This window comes from Grammomys surdaster, unplaced genomic scaffold (genome assembly GCF_004785775.1).
Source record: "Grammomys surdaster isolate TR1022 unplaced genomic scaffold, NIH_TR_1.0 125946, whole genome shotgun sequence".
In the NCBI taxonomy this organism is placed as follows: Eukaryota; Metazoa; Chordata; class Mammalia; order Rodentia; family Muridae; genus Grammomys; species Grammomys surdaster.
Genome location: NW_021620768.1, coordinates 3,482,227 through 3,496,127, shown reverse-complemented (window position 1 = coordinate 3,496,127; position 13,901 = coordinate 3,482,227). Strand labels below are relative to the sequence as shown.

Sequence of the window (13,901 nt, the reverse complement as noted above, 5' to 3'; positions counted from 1 at the left end):
GGTATATAATTGGGCTTTGTGCTCTGAAGTCTTTTTGGTAGTAACTGTTTTTAACACTGGTTACTAATTTGAAACATTGTGTCATATAGAGGTGTGTGACAATGGAGACTGTTTTCATTCAGGGAATAGTGGTATACAGGCTGCCTTAATCCCAGTACCTGAGAAGCAGAGAAAGGGAGTTCAGAGGAGCCAAGATTACTGTTTTTCTGTGTGTTGTTGAGATGGCCTTAGGTATATGTGACAGGATACCTTTCAAGTGGTGGCATTGTAGATGTGTCCAGTTTTTGTGTTAGGAACAGGCCTTAGAGTGATTCAGCCCCAGAAACTTAATCTTTACAACGCATGTCTTAACCACTTACGAGCCTTTATTTTTATTTATACTTACTATAAGCCTGTTTGGAGGTTTAGTTTGTAGGGTTAGCTACTAAACCTCTGCAGGATTAGGCATCTCCAGTCCTCTACAGTTAGGGGACCTGTCTATTCACGTTAGTGTTTTATGCTCCATAACCAGTGTTGTAGCCGACTCTGCACTAGTGGTGGCTGTGAGCTCAGGAAGTGAGGGGGAGAACATGTGGCTGTATAAGAACCTAGGGGGGGAAAAAGAGATAATGAAGGCAAATAAATGAGTGAGACACATCTGAACTTGTGAATGAGGGCCGTTCTTACCTGGCTGTGTTGTTCCTATTGTTGGCACATAAACAACTGGAATAGTCTGTACCTTGTTCAGGAAGGCGTTGTATGCTGGAAAAAGGAAATGCCACAAAAAAGGTTTATGTGATTTTGCTTGCAGGAAGGCCTTGAAGATTACAGTCCATTCAAAAGATGATTCAGCCAACAGACACTTGACACCAAGCCTGTCTTAAGTCCCCAGAACCTACATGGTAGGAGGAGAAAAGACTCCCTCAAGTTGTCTTTGACTTCCACACTTGTGACAGGACATGCTTGTGCTCCCTTCTTCCCTAACCCAAGCAAATAATTGTAAGAAAAATTTTAAATAAAATGAGGTTTAAGTGTTAGTATAAAAGGAATGCTTTCAGTTAGTCTACCTCCAAAAAACTGCCCTGTATGCTGATACTTAACTTACCTAACCGGTACAACTATAGTGTGTTTGAAGCGTATGCTATAGGTGTTATAAGTAACTTAGAGATGACTATATGAGATGTGTAGGTGGATTAAGTGGAAACGCTTTTGAGTTTTTGTCTATGTGAGGGTGTTAGATCTTGGAGTTACAGATATGAACTGCCGTGTGGGTGCTGGGAATTAACCCTAGGACCTTTGGTAGTCAGTGCTCTTAACTGCTGAGCCATCTCTCCAGCCCCAATGCTATTTGTATCCTTGGCTGTCCTATAAGCAGGGATTAAAGTCATGTGCCACACCCTGTAAGTTGACATTTAATCTAAGTGTCATGAATTAGTTGTGATAAACAGCTAATTTTTATTTTTGGTTTGTGAAAGTCAGAAGTATACAGGCAGACTCCTTACCTAGGAAGATGAAAGCAGTTGATGCCAGCACTGCAAAGAGGGTAAACAGGAAGATCTGGTAAGAACCAACAACATTCTTGAAGACACCTGAATCTTCACAGTGATCTGCATTGCCATAATGGGAGGAGATGATTACATTAACATCCAGAGTAGATGATGTCTTTGAAAATGTCCTAAGAGGCATCTGTAGTCCTAGCATATAGGTAGGTCTACGTACCCTCTCAGAGTACTAATAGTGCTGGTGCTTCCCTGTGACACTAGGGAGGACAGACTTAGTTGATAGGCTTACTCAGTTGAAGTGCTGTCTTCCTAGCCTGCTGATTCAGTTTCTGATTCTGATCCCTTACCTGTCTTCATCAGGAGAACATTCTGTTTGTGTCCTAACTTAACGTATGTAAAACTTCCCCCCATACACACTTATGTATACTAGATTGCCATGTAGCCAAGAATGACCTTGATATTTTTTTTCCTTTTGACTCTACCTCCAGTGTTGTGATTGTAGACAGTTATCTGGGGTGTTAGACTTTTTGCCCAGGACTTTGCGTACACTATGCAAATACAACCTGAATTCACCCTTAGACAAAGGCTTTTTTTGGGACAGAGTTTATCTGTGTAACAGATCTGGCTGCCCTGGAACTTGTTCTGTAGATCAGGCTGGCCTTGAATTTAGATCTGCCTGTCTCTTCCTCCTGAGTACTGGGATTAAAGAAATGTGCCACCATGCTTGGTGCCCTTGATCTTTTTTTTTTTTTTAAAGGCCTAACTGCCTCTTGTATCCCTAGTGCTGGAATTAAAGGCATACACCACCTCTGCCAAACTATATACCCATAGGCCCCTGTGGTTCCTGTTATATTCTAATTGCGTACCTGCTTGTGATCTAGGCAGAAGCAAGCCTCCTAGCCTGTCTACTTCCAGGCCAGTGAGTAACTTCCAGGCTAGGTTCCTGGGGAATGGCACTGAAGGTTGACTGTCCATTCACACATACTCAGTGTATATCCCCACACATGAACAACAAACCTACAGTTACCTCTGATCATATATTGTTGCTTATATAAATATTTTCTGGATCAAGGACCAAATAAAATTTGAGCAGAATAGTGTAGCGTTGCCTAAGCCTATGGTGACCTATCTAACACTTGATATGGAATTAAAGTCCATCCCCTGGGATACACAATGATGAAAAAAGGTGTCTCAGTGTACTGTCTACCTAAGTTGCAGCATTCAGGACGTGTAGGTCCTTAGGAACATAACATACTTAGCTGTAAGTACCCAGCTATAGGGTGAGACTTTGTCTTTATGAAAACCTGGGAGAGTAGGGAGCCAGAGACATTGAGGGTTCAGTTGGTTCAGTTCTAGACTGACTAAAGCTTAGTGAGACTTAAAGAACCTCTAGTAAAAAAAAAAAAGTTGTGAATGACAACATAACTTTCCCATGTAGATTAAAATTAGTTCCCAGTGGGGCTGGAGAGATGGCTCTCTGGTTAGGAGCACTGGCTGCTCTTCCAGAAGTCCTTGAGTTCAATCCCCAGCAACTACATGGTGGTTCACAACCATCTGTAGTGAGGTCTGATGTCCTCTTCTGGTGTGCATGAAGATCACATACATAAAATAAATCTTTAAAAAAGTCCCAGTTCTCACCTGCACTGGATACATCTTTTGCTCTGACTACCACAGCTTCTTGTTGATTGGTCAGTGCACAGGAGACATTAATGAAAGCAGGTGATGACATCTGCTGGAAGGCAGTGAAGTTGACTATTCTTACGAGGTAGATAGTTAGGCCTGTTGTGAGGGTAGAGTGCTTATGGCCAGAGACTGCTAGAAATGGGGAACTGTGGAAGACCTTGAAGAAAAGATAAAATACTTGTTTGAAAGAAGATAAATTAGTGTTGTCTCAGTATAAGAGTTTTCAAGATTCAGCTAGCCAGCCAATAAGTCATTAGCTTTTTCACCACTTTGGATGTATTTAAAAAGGGACAGAACAGTTCTTGCAAGCATGAGGAATGTATTCAGTCCCTGTCACTTACATAAAAAGCAGGCTATGAGACAGTCACTGTGCGCCTTTAACCCCAGCACTTGGGAGGCAGAGGCAGGCGGATTTCTGAGTTCGAGAGTTCAAGGCTAGCCTGGTCTACAGAGTGAGTTCCAGGACAGCCAGGGCTACACAGAAACCCTGTCTCGAAAAGCCAAAAAAAAAAATAAAAATAAAAATGTTGAGACAGTCACTGTGCATGGCAGTCCCAGCAGAGACAAGAAGTTTGGGGTAATTACATGGTAAGTTCAAATAGCCAGGGCAAGGCAGAGAAGCCATGCTTGAAGTAAATAGCTTCTAGTGCTAGACAGATGGCTCAGCGGTTAAGAGCACTGGCTGCTCTTCCAGAGGTCCTGAGTTCAATTCCCAGCAACCACATGGTGGCTCATAACCATCTGTAATGGGATCTGATGCCCCCTTCTGGTATGCTCTGAGGAGAGCAACAATAAATCTTAGAAAAGCTTCTAGCTCTTGGGAGGCATAGACAAGAGGATCCCTGAGGCAGGCTTCAGGTTCAATGAGGCCATCTCAAAAAGCAAGTGGCTAGGCATCTTAGTGCATTCCTTTAGTCCTACCACTCAGGAGGCAAAAAGGAGAATGTCTTGAGTTTGAGGTCAAGAGGGCAGCTTGCTCTGCATAGCACATAGGAAGCTCCAGGAAGATCCTGTCTCAAATGTTAAGGGGGCTGGAGAGAAGGCCCAGTGGTTATGCAGTCATGAGGACTGGGATTTCCATTCCATCACTTACATATCAGTTATCCCAGCTCTGTAGGATGTAGGGCCAGGGAGGTTTTGGGGGATTTTGCTCACTTCCAGTCTAGTTAAGAAACTGCTCCAGTTTCAGGAGGGGCTGACTTCAAAGAGTAGGTGGTAGACTTATGAGATAGCTCGGGTAAATGGCCGGACAGTGGTGGCACATGCCTTTAATCCCAGCACTTGGGAGGCAGAGGCAGGCGGATTTCTGAGTTCGAGGCCAGCCTGGTCTACAGAGTGAGTTCCAGGACAGCCGGGGCTACACAGAGAAACCATGTCTCAAAAAAAAAAAAAAAAAAAAAGAAAAAGAGACTAACAATTTATCTCAAAGCATTTTAGATTCTTTAGTAGCAATTTTAAAAGTCTATTTGTATACGTCTGTATGTGTGCTTGTACATATGCATCCAGGTCCCCAGAGAGACCAGAAGAGGGCATCAGGTTCCCTGAAATGGAGATCATAAGCCCTATGACGACTTTTAGAAACCAAACTCAGGTTCTCTTCAAGAACAGCTTGTGTTCCTAACTGCTGAGCAATTTCTCCAGCTCCAATAGTAACTTTAATTAGGTTACCCAGAACGTTTTTACCCTTGGAATGAGAATGAAAATCTTTTTCAAATCCCTTGTCTCAGTCACACATGGTAGTTCATGTCCAGTAACCCCAGTGCTTGGAAGGTAGAGAAAAGAGGATCCAAGGAGGTATGCAGTCTGAGAGTGGCCTGGCTTACACTGTGTCTTAAAAACAAAGCAAAACAAACTGAGGACTAGGGATGTTTAGTTGGTAGAGTACTTGTGCTTGCTGCATGTGCATGGCCCTGAGTTCAGTTCCCATCACTTCATAAACTCTGTATAGTAGCACATGTCTTAATTGTAGCACTTGGGAGGTAGAGGCAGGAGGATCAGAAGTTTGAGGCCAATCTTGACTATGTAGAGATTTTACTGCTAGCCTAAGGTAATGAGAGTCTTACGTGAAAAAAACCCAACAAATCTCTGTCCCCAGTACTGCTGTGTCTCAGACTATAACACTTACCTCTAGGCTCTCAAGAACTCTTTCCACTCCCAGGATTCTTAGCTCCCCAGTGTCTTTGTGGCCAAGAACGAACTCTGACTGGTTCATGTAAAAGCCAGGGATGAAAGGAATGAGGATTCTTTGCATGCCATTCTTGCCACGTTCACTGACCAGAGTTGCCCACCCATAGACTGAGGTGTCTGCCACACTGAGGACCTGGCGCAGCTCCTCTGACTCCTGTCGAACCTTGATTAGGCAGACATAGACCCCTGAAAAGGAAAGACTTAGCAGGAAGGCCCAGAGGCTCTGCTGAGATAAGTTAGGGTAGAGAAGAAGAATGTTTGAGCATTCAGTTCTGTTACACTGTTGACTACTATGGAGAAAATACCAGAGAAAGGAAACTGTCCTTGGGGGAAGCTGCAGCCAGACTCAAGTCAACACTCAGCAAATATTAAATAGTACGGGGGCTGGAGAAGTGGCTTAGCACTTAAGATCACTGACTGTTCTTCCAGAGTTCAATTCCCCGCAACCACATGGTGGCTCACAACCATCTGTAATGGGATCCAATGCCATCTTCTGATGTGTCTGAAGAGAGCAGCAGTGTAGTAACATATATAAAATAAATAAATCTTTTTTTTTTCTTTTTTGGTTTTTCGAGACAGGGTTTCCCTGTGTAGCCCTGGCTGTCCTGGAACTCACTCTGTAGACCAGGCTGGGCTCTCGAACTCAGAAATCTGCCTGCCTCTGCCTCCCAAGTGCTGGGATTAAAGGCGTGCACCACCACTGCCCAGCTAAATAAATCTTTAAAAAAAAAAAATTAAACAGTAGGGTACAAGCAGGTACAAAGTGCTGAGGAGACTAAACCTTTCTCAGAGTGATTCTGCTACTCCTCTATAGACTAGGCTGCTGGTCTAGCGCCCTGCTGTAGAGTGGAGGTACCATTCCATCTGCATCTTATCCTGACCCTGCTGTAGAGTGGAGGTACCATTCCATCTGCATCTTATCCTGACCCTGCTGTAGAGTGGAGGTACCATTCCATCTGCATCTTGTCCTGACCCTGCTGTAGAGTGGAGGTACCATTCCATCTGCATCTTGTCCTGACCCTGCTGTAGAGTGGAGGTACCATTCCATCTGCATCTTGTCCTGGAACTTTCTTAAAGAGCTATTCAGTGTCCAGCAGGTTTCTGAATGAACCTTTTAGTGCTTGTTCATTACCCATACTATTCAAGCTGAGAGCGCTCAAGAGCTCAAATGGTATATCATCCTGCCTTCCCTCTCCTTACCTCTCTCTGCCTCTCTTTCCTTCTTTCCCCTTCTCCCCTCCTCCACTGAGTACACACACACACACACACATTTTGTGTGTAATACTGACCTTGGACCTGCTACATGCCAGGTGATCACTCTACCACTGAGTATTCCCAACTGCCTTTCATTTTATTTTGAACAACTCTCACTAGATTGCCCAGATAAACTTGAACTCACTCTGTAGACTAGTCTTCATTTTGTGATCCTCCTACCTCAGCCTTCTAGGTATTGGAATTACAGGTTTATACCACAAGGCCTAGCTAAATCCTCTTATTTTGGGTTAGTCCATTTATATCGAGCCATCTGAATGTTACCATGTGTTTCCTGTTAATGACATTCATTTGGTATATTAAAATACTGTGCTACATGTTGAAAACTAAGCCTGGGCATGATGGTATATGCCTTTAATCTCAGCACGCTGGAAGCAAAGTCTGGTGGATCTCTGTGAGTCTAAGGCCAGGCTGGTTTACACAATATGTTTCAGGCCATTCAGGGCTATATAGTGAGACCTTGTCTCAAAAAAAACAAACCAAAACAAACCAAAGAAAAAAGTAAATTATAGATAGTAAAACAGCATGTTTTAGGCGGCATGTGTTAATGAAAGTTTGTTGAATAGGGGATACAGCTCAGTTGGAGTTTTTCTAACATGCACAAAGCTCTAGGATTGATCCCCAGCAGTGTATAAACTGGACATGGTAGCACAGTTTACAATCTTAGCCCTCTGGAGGTGGACCATCAGTTAGAGGTTATTCTTGTTTGAGGCCAGCCAGGGATACATGATACCTCAAAACAAAACAAACAAACAAAAAATACAACCTTTTGTTGAGTGGGTTGAGAAAGGCTCTAGAGACTGAGAGAACACAAATATAGTTCAACAGGAGGGTAACAGGTGTAGAGACAGGACAAAAGAGAGCCATTCACTGCTGGACCCTACCTTTCTCCACACTGAATTCTGAATGGATGTGAAAGACTTTACTTGCTGGAATGTCTAGTAAAGCATTGCTGAACTGCACATGGCATAGCATGAGGGTTTCAGGAAGAAGAACGTTTTCAACGGCCAAAGCTTGACTTGGGGTACAGGATCCTAAGAAGCAGAGAAGAGTTAAATAACTGTTAGCATCAGGGATTTGTAAAAGAAAATCATGGGGACTAGAAAGATAGGTCAGTGACTCAGAGCACTTGTTCTTCCAGAGGACCTGAGTTCAGTTCCCAGCACCTGCACTGGGTAGTCAAAACCTGTAAACAAGGTTTTCGACATCCTTGTATGGGAACCTGTACACATGGCAGACACATTGACATAAATAAAATCTTTAAAAAACAAACCCAAGATGTCTTTAATCCCAGCACTCTAGAGTAGAGGCCAAAGTTCAAGGCCAGATTGCTTTACATGGTGAGTACTGGACTAGCCTGGGTTACGTAGTGAGTCACTGTCTCAAAAACAAAAATAAAAAAAACAAAACCCATTAATCCAGGGTAGGAGTATGCCTCAGTAGTATAATAGAATGCTTGCTTACTTAGCATGTACAAGACCCTACCACTGATCTCCAATACCACACACACACACAAAAGAATAAAATCCCAACTTTAATCCAGTCATTTCTGAAATCTCATGGATTTCAATTTATGCACCAAGACCAAGTCAAGGGCTAGAGAGCTCAGAAGTTAAGAGTACTCATTGCTCTTCTAGAGAACCCAAGTTCAGTTTACAGCATGTGTAGTGAGAATTCTAGAATTTTGGTTTCTTTAAAAAGCACAGAAATGCTGGGCGGTGGTGGCGCACGCCTTTAATCCCAGCACTTGGGAGGCAGAGGCAGAGGCAGGCGGATTTCTGAGTTCGAGAGTTCGAGGCTAGCCTGGTCTACAGAGTGAGTTCCAGGACAGCCAGGGCTACACAGAGAAACCCTGTCTCGAAAAACCAAAAAAAAAAAAAAAAAAAAAAAAAAAAGCACAGAAATATTATAAGAACATGTTCTCCCAGGTGTTAATCTCAGGTCCACACCTGGAATATGGGGCGCTTCAGACCATCTGACTATGATTTGCCTTGTGCTTTAGAAGAGGTGTGGTTTTGCCAGCTGCAAATAGTTTCTATGATTGTATGACGTTTGGAATTATGGGAACTTTTCAGAGGGTATATAAATGCTAGGGCCCAAGATGTGGGATAGGTGGGTGTTGATAATTTAGGGGGATTGGTTTAGGTTTGTTATTAGTCATGCTTGAAGAAGAAACAAAAGGAAAGAAATGAGATTCAGAGATTCCTCTCTCTTTCCTCTATCCGTTCTCTGCTATTTAATGACAGAGGGTGAAACTGTGTGGAGGGGATAAAGGGTGGGAAAAAGAAGAACCTACAAAGTACCAAAGACCAGCTGCAAGCACCCATGTAAGGTGTCTGGCTGCTGAAGGCAACCTATATTCACGTGCACATACCCAAATACCTACACATGATTTAATAATCTTTATAAAAATTGGAGGCAGTTTTGAAGTAAGATGACATTTTTTTGTTTTAGTTTTTGAGATAGGCTCTTGCTATAGGTCAGGGTGGCCTTGAACATGCTGCAATGCTTGTGTCTTAGCTTCTCTCATTTTTAAGCTTAACAAAAATGATTTATTTATTTTTATTTATATCTTGGTGAGAATGTCAGATTCCCTGAGGTTACAGACAGCTGTAAACTGCCATGTGAATTCTGGGAATTAAACCTAGGTCGTCTGGGAAAGTAGCCAGTGCTTTTAATGGCTGAGCCGTCTCTCTAGCCCCCTGAGATTTTTTTTTGTAATTTTATGTGCACTTGTGTTTATTCACATTTGTGTCTCTATGAGGGTGTCAGAACCCTGGAACTGTGAGCTGCTATGTGGCAGGGAATTAAACCTGTGACCTCTGGAAGCGCAGCCACTGCTCTTAACCTCTCAGCCATCTCTTCAGTCCATGTATTAGCTTTTTTTTTTTTTTTTTTTTGGCTTTTCGAGACAGGGTTTCTCTGTGTGGCCCTGGGTGTCCTGGAACTCACTCTGTAGACCAGGCTGGCCTCGAACTCAGAAATCCGCCTGCTTCTGCCTCCCAAGTGCAGGGATCAAAGGTATGCGCCACTACCACCCAGCTGTATTAGCTTTCACATGCTAGCCTTACAGGTACCTGCTACTAAGCATAGCCAATAAAAGGAAACATTAGGGTCTGGAGAGATGGCTCAGTGGTTAAGAGCACTGACTGCTCTTCCAGAGGTCCTGAGTTCAAATCCCAGCAACCACATGGTGGCTCACAACCATCTGTAATGAGATCTAATGCCCTCTTCTGGTATGTCTGAAGACAGCTACAGTGTACTCATAAATAAAATAAATAAATCTTTAAAAAAAAAAAAAAAAAGGAAACATTAACCCAAAGGAGTAGAGTGATTGGAGGAAGATAAGCAAGACAATATAATCAAGGGGCCTGTGGAGAAACTCCTTACCTTTGAGGTTGATGTTTCTGCCTGTGCTGATGAAGAGTTTGAATACAGTTGCATTGGGGGTATTGGTCAGGTAAGTTTTCAGGTCATAGCTGAATGTCAATCTTGATGATGCATTGACTACTACCTGTCAGCAAATCAAAGGAAAATCAGGTCCCTTCCATTGTTACCCCTTACTTATTTCAGCCAAAAGTATCTATTTCATGCAAACACAAAATTTCTAATGTACTTGAGAAACACAAAATCTGTTTACTTCTGAAAAGTTATTATTATTTTATTTTGAGACAGGGTCTCATGTACCCCAGGCTAGCATTACATCTCCCTTTATAGCCTAGGATGACCTTGAATTTCTGATCTTCCAGCCTTCACCTCTACATCCCCAGAACTGGGATTACAGGCACACCGGATTTATGTGTGGAACTCGAACCCAGGACTTCATTTACATTGTTAGTAAAGCACTCTATCAACTGAGCTACATCCCCAGAAGAAATATTCTTATTTTGTTTTGAGACAGGGTCTTACACTGTTGCCCAGGTTGACCTGGACCTCACTGTGTAGCCAAGGTTTTCCTGGAATTCTAGTTTCAGCAATCTTGCCTCAACCTCCTGCATGTAGGAGGATGACTACAATCATGTAGAACCATCTTCACAATGATCCATTTAAGATTTATTTTATCTGTGGGAATGTGGGCGCATGCATGCCATGGCATGTCTGTGGGAATGTGGGCGCATGCATGCCATGGCATGTCTGTGGGAATGTGGGCGCATGCATGCCATGGCATGTCTGTGGGAATGTGGGCGCATGCATGCCATGGCATGTCTGTGGGAGTTAAAGGGCAACTTTTCCAAAGCTGGTCCACTCTTTCCTCCTTGTTTTAAGGCAGGGTCTCTCTTGTTTCTGCTCCTAAGAAAGCATCTGGCAGATTTCCTGCCTCTGCCTCCTGTCTCCCAACAGGGATGCTGGGATTACAGATGGCCGGCACCAGCACCGGCACCACAGCTGCCTTTTGCATTGGTTCTGGGTTACCTACTGAGCTATCTTCCAGACCTCATGGTCATCCATCCCTTCCCCCCCAATACAAATATGGAATGCTTCACAAATTTGTGTGTCATCCTTGTGCAGGGGCCATGCTAGCCCCCTGTCTTATCGATCCAATTTTAGAATATGCACCCTGAGTCAAGCACTCCTAGTGATTTCTTAGAACAGAGATTAGATTACTCATAGTTCTGGGAAGAATTCTAACTGGTATTAATAAAAATTGTTTTTTTGTTTTGTTTTTAGGTAGCGATGGAAGCTAGGGCCTCTATCTCTGCAATGTTTCCCCAAAACTAACTGTTTTGGTGTCTGTTAGCAAGTGCACTTCCATCCTAGGATGTTTTCGGCATGTATAGCCAACGAATGCACAGTCGCTCTAGTCTCTTGAGCTGTGGTGCAGTTGGGTGTACCTCTCGAAACGTTTTCACGACTCCAGGGATGTCATGAAAAATTGTTGCAGTTCCTGGGCTCCTAGCCACTCCCACTCCAGTGAGCGTGTCTGTCTGAACAATACTGTTGGTGGAGATCGTCCACACCCCAGGCTCACCTGGGGAAAGACCAGAGAAAGTGCTTGGCTGCAAGTTCTCAGTGTAAATTCATAAATTACTTTATTCAAAATCTCAATCAGGAGGCATGTAAGATCAGTGTTTTCAAGAATGTAGGTAGCTTTCTGAATGTCAGATTCCCCTTCCTGTATCATGCCAGCAAAACAAACTCTACTTACTGCCCGCAGACTATGAACTAGTGAGGTGACCAATATAACTGATCTTAGAAAAAAGGAAAACTGCATTAAACCTTCTTTAGAGCTTGCTAAGCATGAATTTGCTTTGAGCTCATATAAACAGGACAAAGGTGACAAAGTGCAGACTGGTGGGAGGCAGGGAGGCAGGGAGGCAGGGAGGCAGGGAGGCAGGGAGGCAGGGAGGCAGGGAGGCAGGGAGGCAGGGAGGCAGGGAGGCAGGATTGGTTTATTTTGGTTTAAATTGCACAGTGGCAAAGGAATGCCAAAGATTTAGTTATTCTAAACCTTTTAGAGGTTTTTTTGTTTGTTTATTTGCTTGTTTTTGTTCTTGCTTGTTTTTTGGTTTGTTTATTTCTGAGACAGGGTTTCTCTATATAGCCTTGGCTGTTCTTGAACTTGGTCTTTAGACTAGGCTAGCCTTGAACTCAGAGATCTGCCTGCCTCGGCCTTCTGAGCAATGGGATTAAATGCATATGTTATCATGTCCAGCTTTTAAATTTTTTTATTTTTTATGTGTGCATATGTATACATACTACCTTCATGTATGTCTGTGTACCACACATGGCTGGTGCCCTCAGAGATCAGAAGATGGCATTTTTGGTTGTGGTGGTATATGCCTTTAATCCCAAATCCTAGCACTCAGGAAGCAGGTGGCTCTCTGAGTTTGAGGCCAGCATGTTTACAGAGCAAGTTCTAGGAGAGCTAGGACTACACAGAGAACCTTTGTCAAACAAAGCAAAACAAAGCAACAACAACAACAAAAAATCAACAGAAGATGGCAATAGATTCCCTGGAATCCCAGTTATGGATGATTGTGAGCCACCACGTGGGTGTTGGGAACCTCTCTTATTGGCTCAAGACACCTCAAGACCAAGTAAGTTCTGGCAACAAAGGAGTCAGAGGGCAGAGGAACACAGGGAGAGAAAAGGGGAAAGGAAGATGGGAAGTTGGGGGTGGGGACAAAGGACTGCCTCTGGATAGAGAGGAGACAGACGTGGTCCATAGACAAATGGCAGCTTATAAAGGTAAACGGGGAAACCCCTTGATAGGATGATGTGTCTAATTTTAATTGGGTATGTGAATTAGGTTAACTAAAGAGGACTTTTAATTACTGGACTTTAATACTTTGGTAGCTGGACCTTGGTAGCCAGCCTTAGGAGGAGCAAATGGCCAAATAAGGGAATAGACCTTGGTGGCTAACTTTAGTAATGAAATCTAACAGGTTTTTGTTTTTGTTTTTTTAATCAAGGCAGAAGGAATGGGTGAGAAGGGTAAGGCCTGCCAGAGTCATGTTTGCTTTGTTCAGACTAACAAGAATCCCTTCAAACTGAACCTGGTTCCTCTGGAAGAGCAACAAATGCTCTTAACTGCTGAGCCATCTCTCCACCCCGTTTTTTTTTTTTTTTTTTTTTTTTTTGAGGTAGGGTCTCATTGCTTATCCTTGACTGTCCTAAACTTGATATGTAGACCAGGTTGGCCTTGAACACACAAAGATCTGTCTACCTCTGACTCTCAAATCCTGGGATTAAAGGCATATGCCACTACACCTGACACTTGCTGGATTTCTCATCCTGACATGTAGGCCTTCTGCTTCCTCATCCTTTGTAGTATGGACTTGGTTGTCTTTCAAAATTCCAGAATGCAAAACTGAAGGATGGTTCTGGCATGAACTCAGCTAAAAAGCCTTGCTTCTGGAGCTAGCAAGATGCTTAGCAGGGAAAGGAACTCGCTATGAAGCCTGATGACCTGAGTTAATTTCCAGGACCCACATGGTGGGAGAGAAGGGAAACCTAACTTTTGAAAGTTGTCCTCAGCCGGGTGGTGGTGGCACACGCCTTTAATCCTAGCACTAGGGAGGCAGAGGCAGGCAGATTTCTGAGTTTGAAAGTTCGAGGCTAGCCTGGTCTACAGAGTGAGTTCCAGGACCACCAGGGCTACACAGAGAAACCCTGTCTCAGAAACCCCCCTCCAAAAAAAAGAAAGTTGTTCTCTAGCCTTCAGGTGTGCATCGTGACACCTCCACCTGTGCCCCACCCCCACCCATAAATGTTAAATAACATTTGCTTCATGCAATTGTGGAATTATAATTTTTATTACTCACTTTGAAGCAAGCT

General features: G+C 43.4%; 1 protein-coding gene and 1 non-coding gene across 2 annotated transcripts in view; both read right to left on the bottom strand.

Annotated features, from left to right (window-relative positions):
- Positions 1-441: 441 nt before the first annotated feature.
- Positions 442-13,901, bottom strand: part of Nup210l (nucleoporin 210 like) — a 115,929-nt gene continuing 102,469 nt past the window's right edge. The window contains exons 33-40 of the mRNA XM_028753084.1: positions 11,456-11,592; positions 10,014-10,137; positions 7,508-7,657; positions 5,290-5,537; positions 3,120-3,321; positions 1,482-1,586; positions 667-741; positions 442-587 (exon numbers count right to left, since the gene is read on the bottom strand). Of these exons, the coding sequence (XP_028608917.1) occupies positions 487-587; positions 667-741; positions 1,482-1,586; positions 3,120-3,321; positions 5,290-5,537; positions 7,508-7,657; positions 10,014-10,137; positions 11,456-11,592 (1,142 nt within the window). The 3' untranslated portion in view covers positions 442-486. The remainder of the gene's footprint in view (positions 588-666; positions 742-1,481; positions 1,587-3,119; positions 3,322-5,289; positions 5,538-7,507; positions 7,658-10,013; positions 10,138-11,455; positions 11,593-13,901) is intronic.
- Positions 11,088-11,194, bottom strand: LOC114609120. Its single transcript, XR_003709461.1, has one exon. It is a non-coding gene; the product is annotated as a U6 spliceosomal RNA (small nuclear RNA).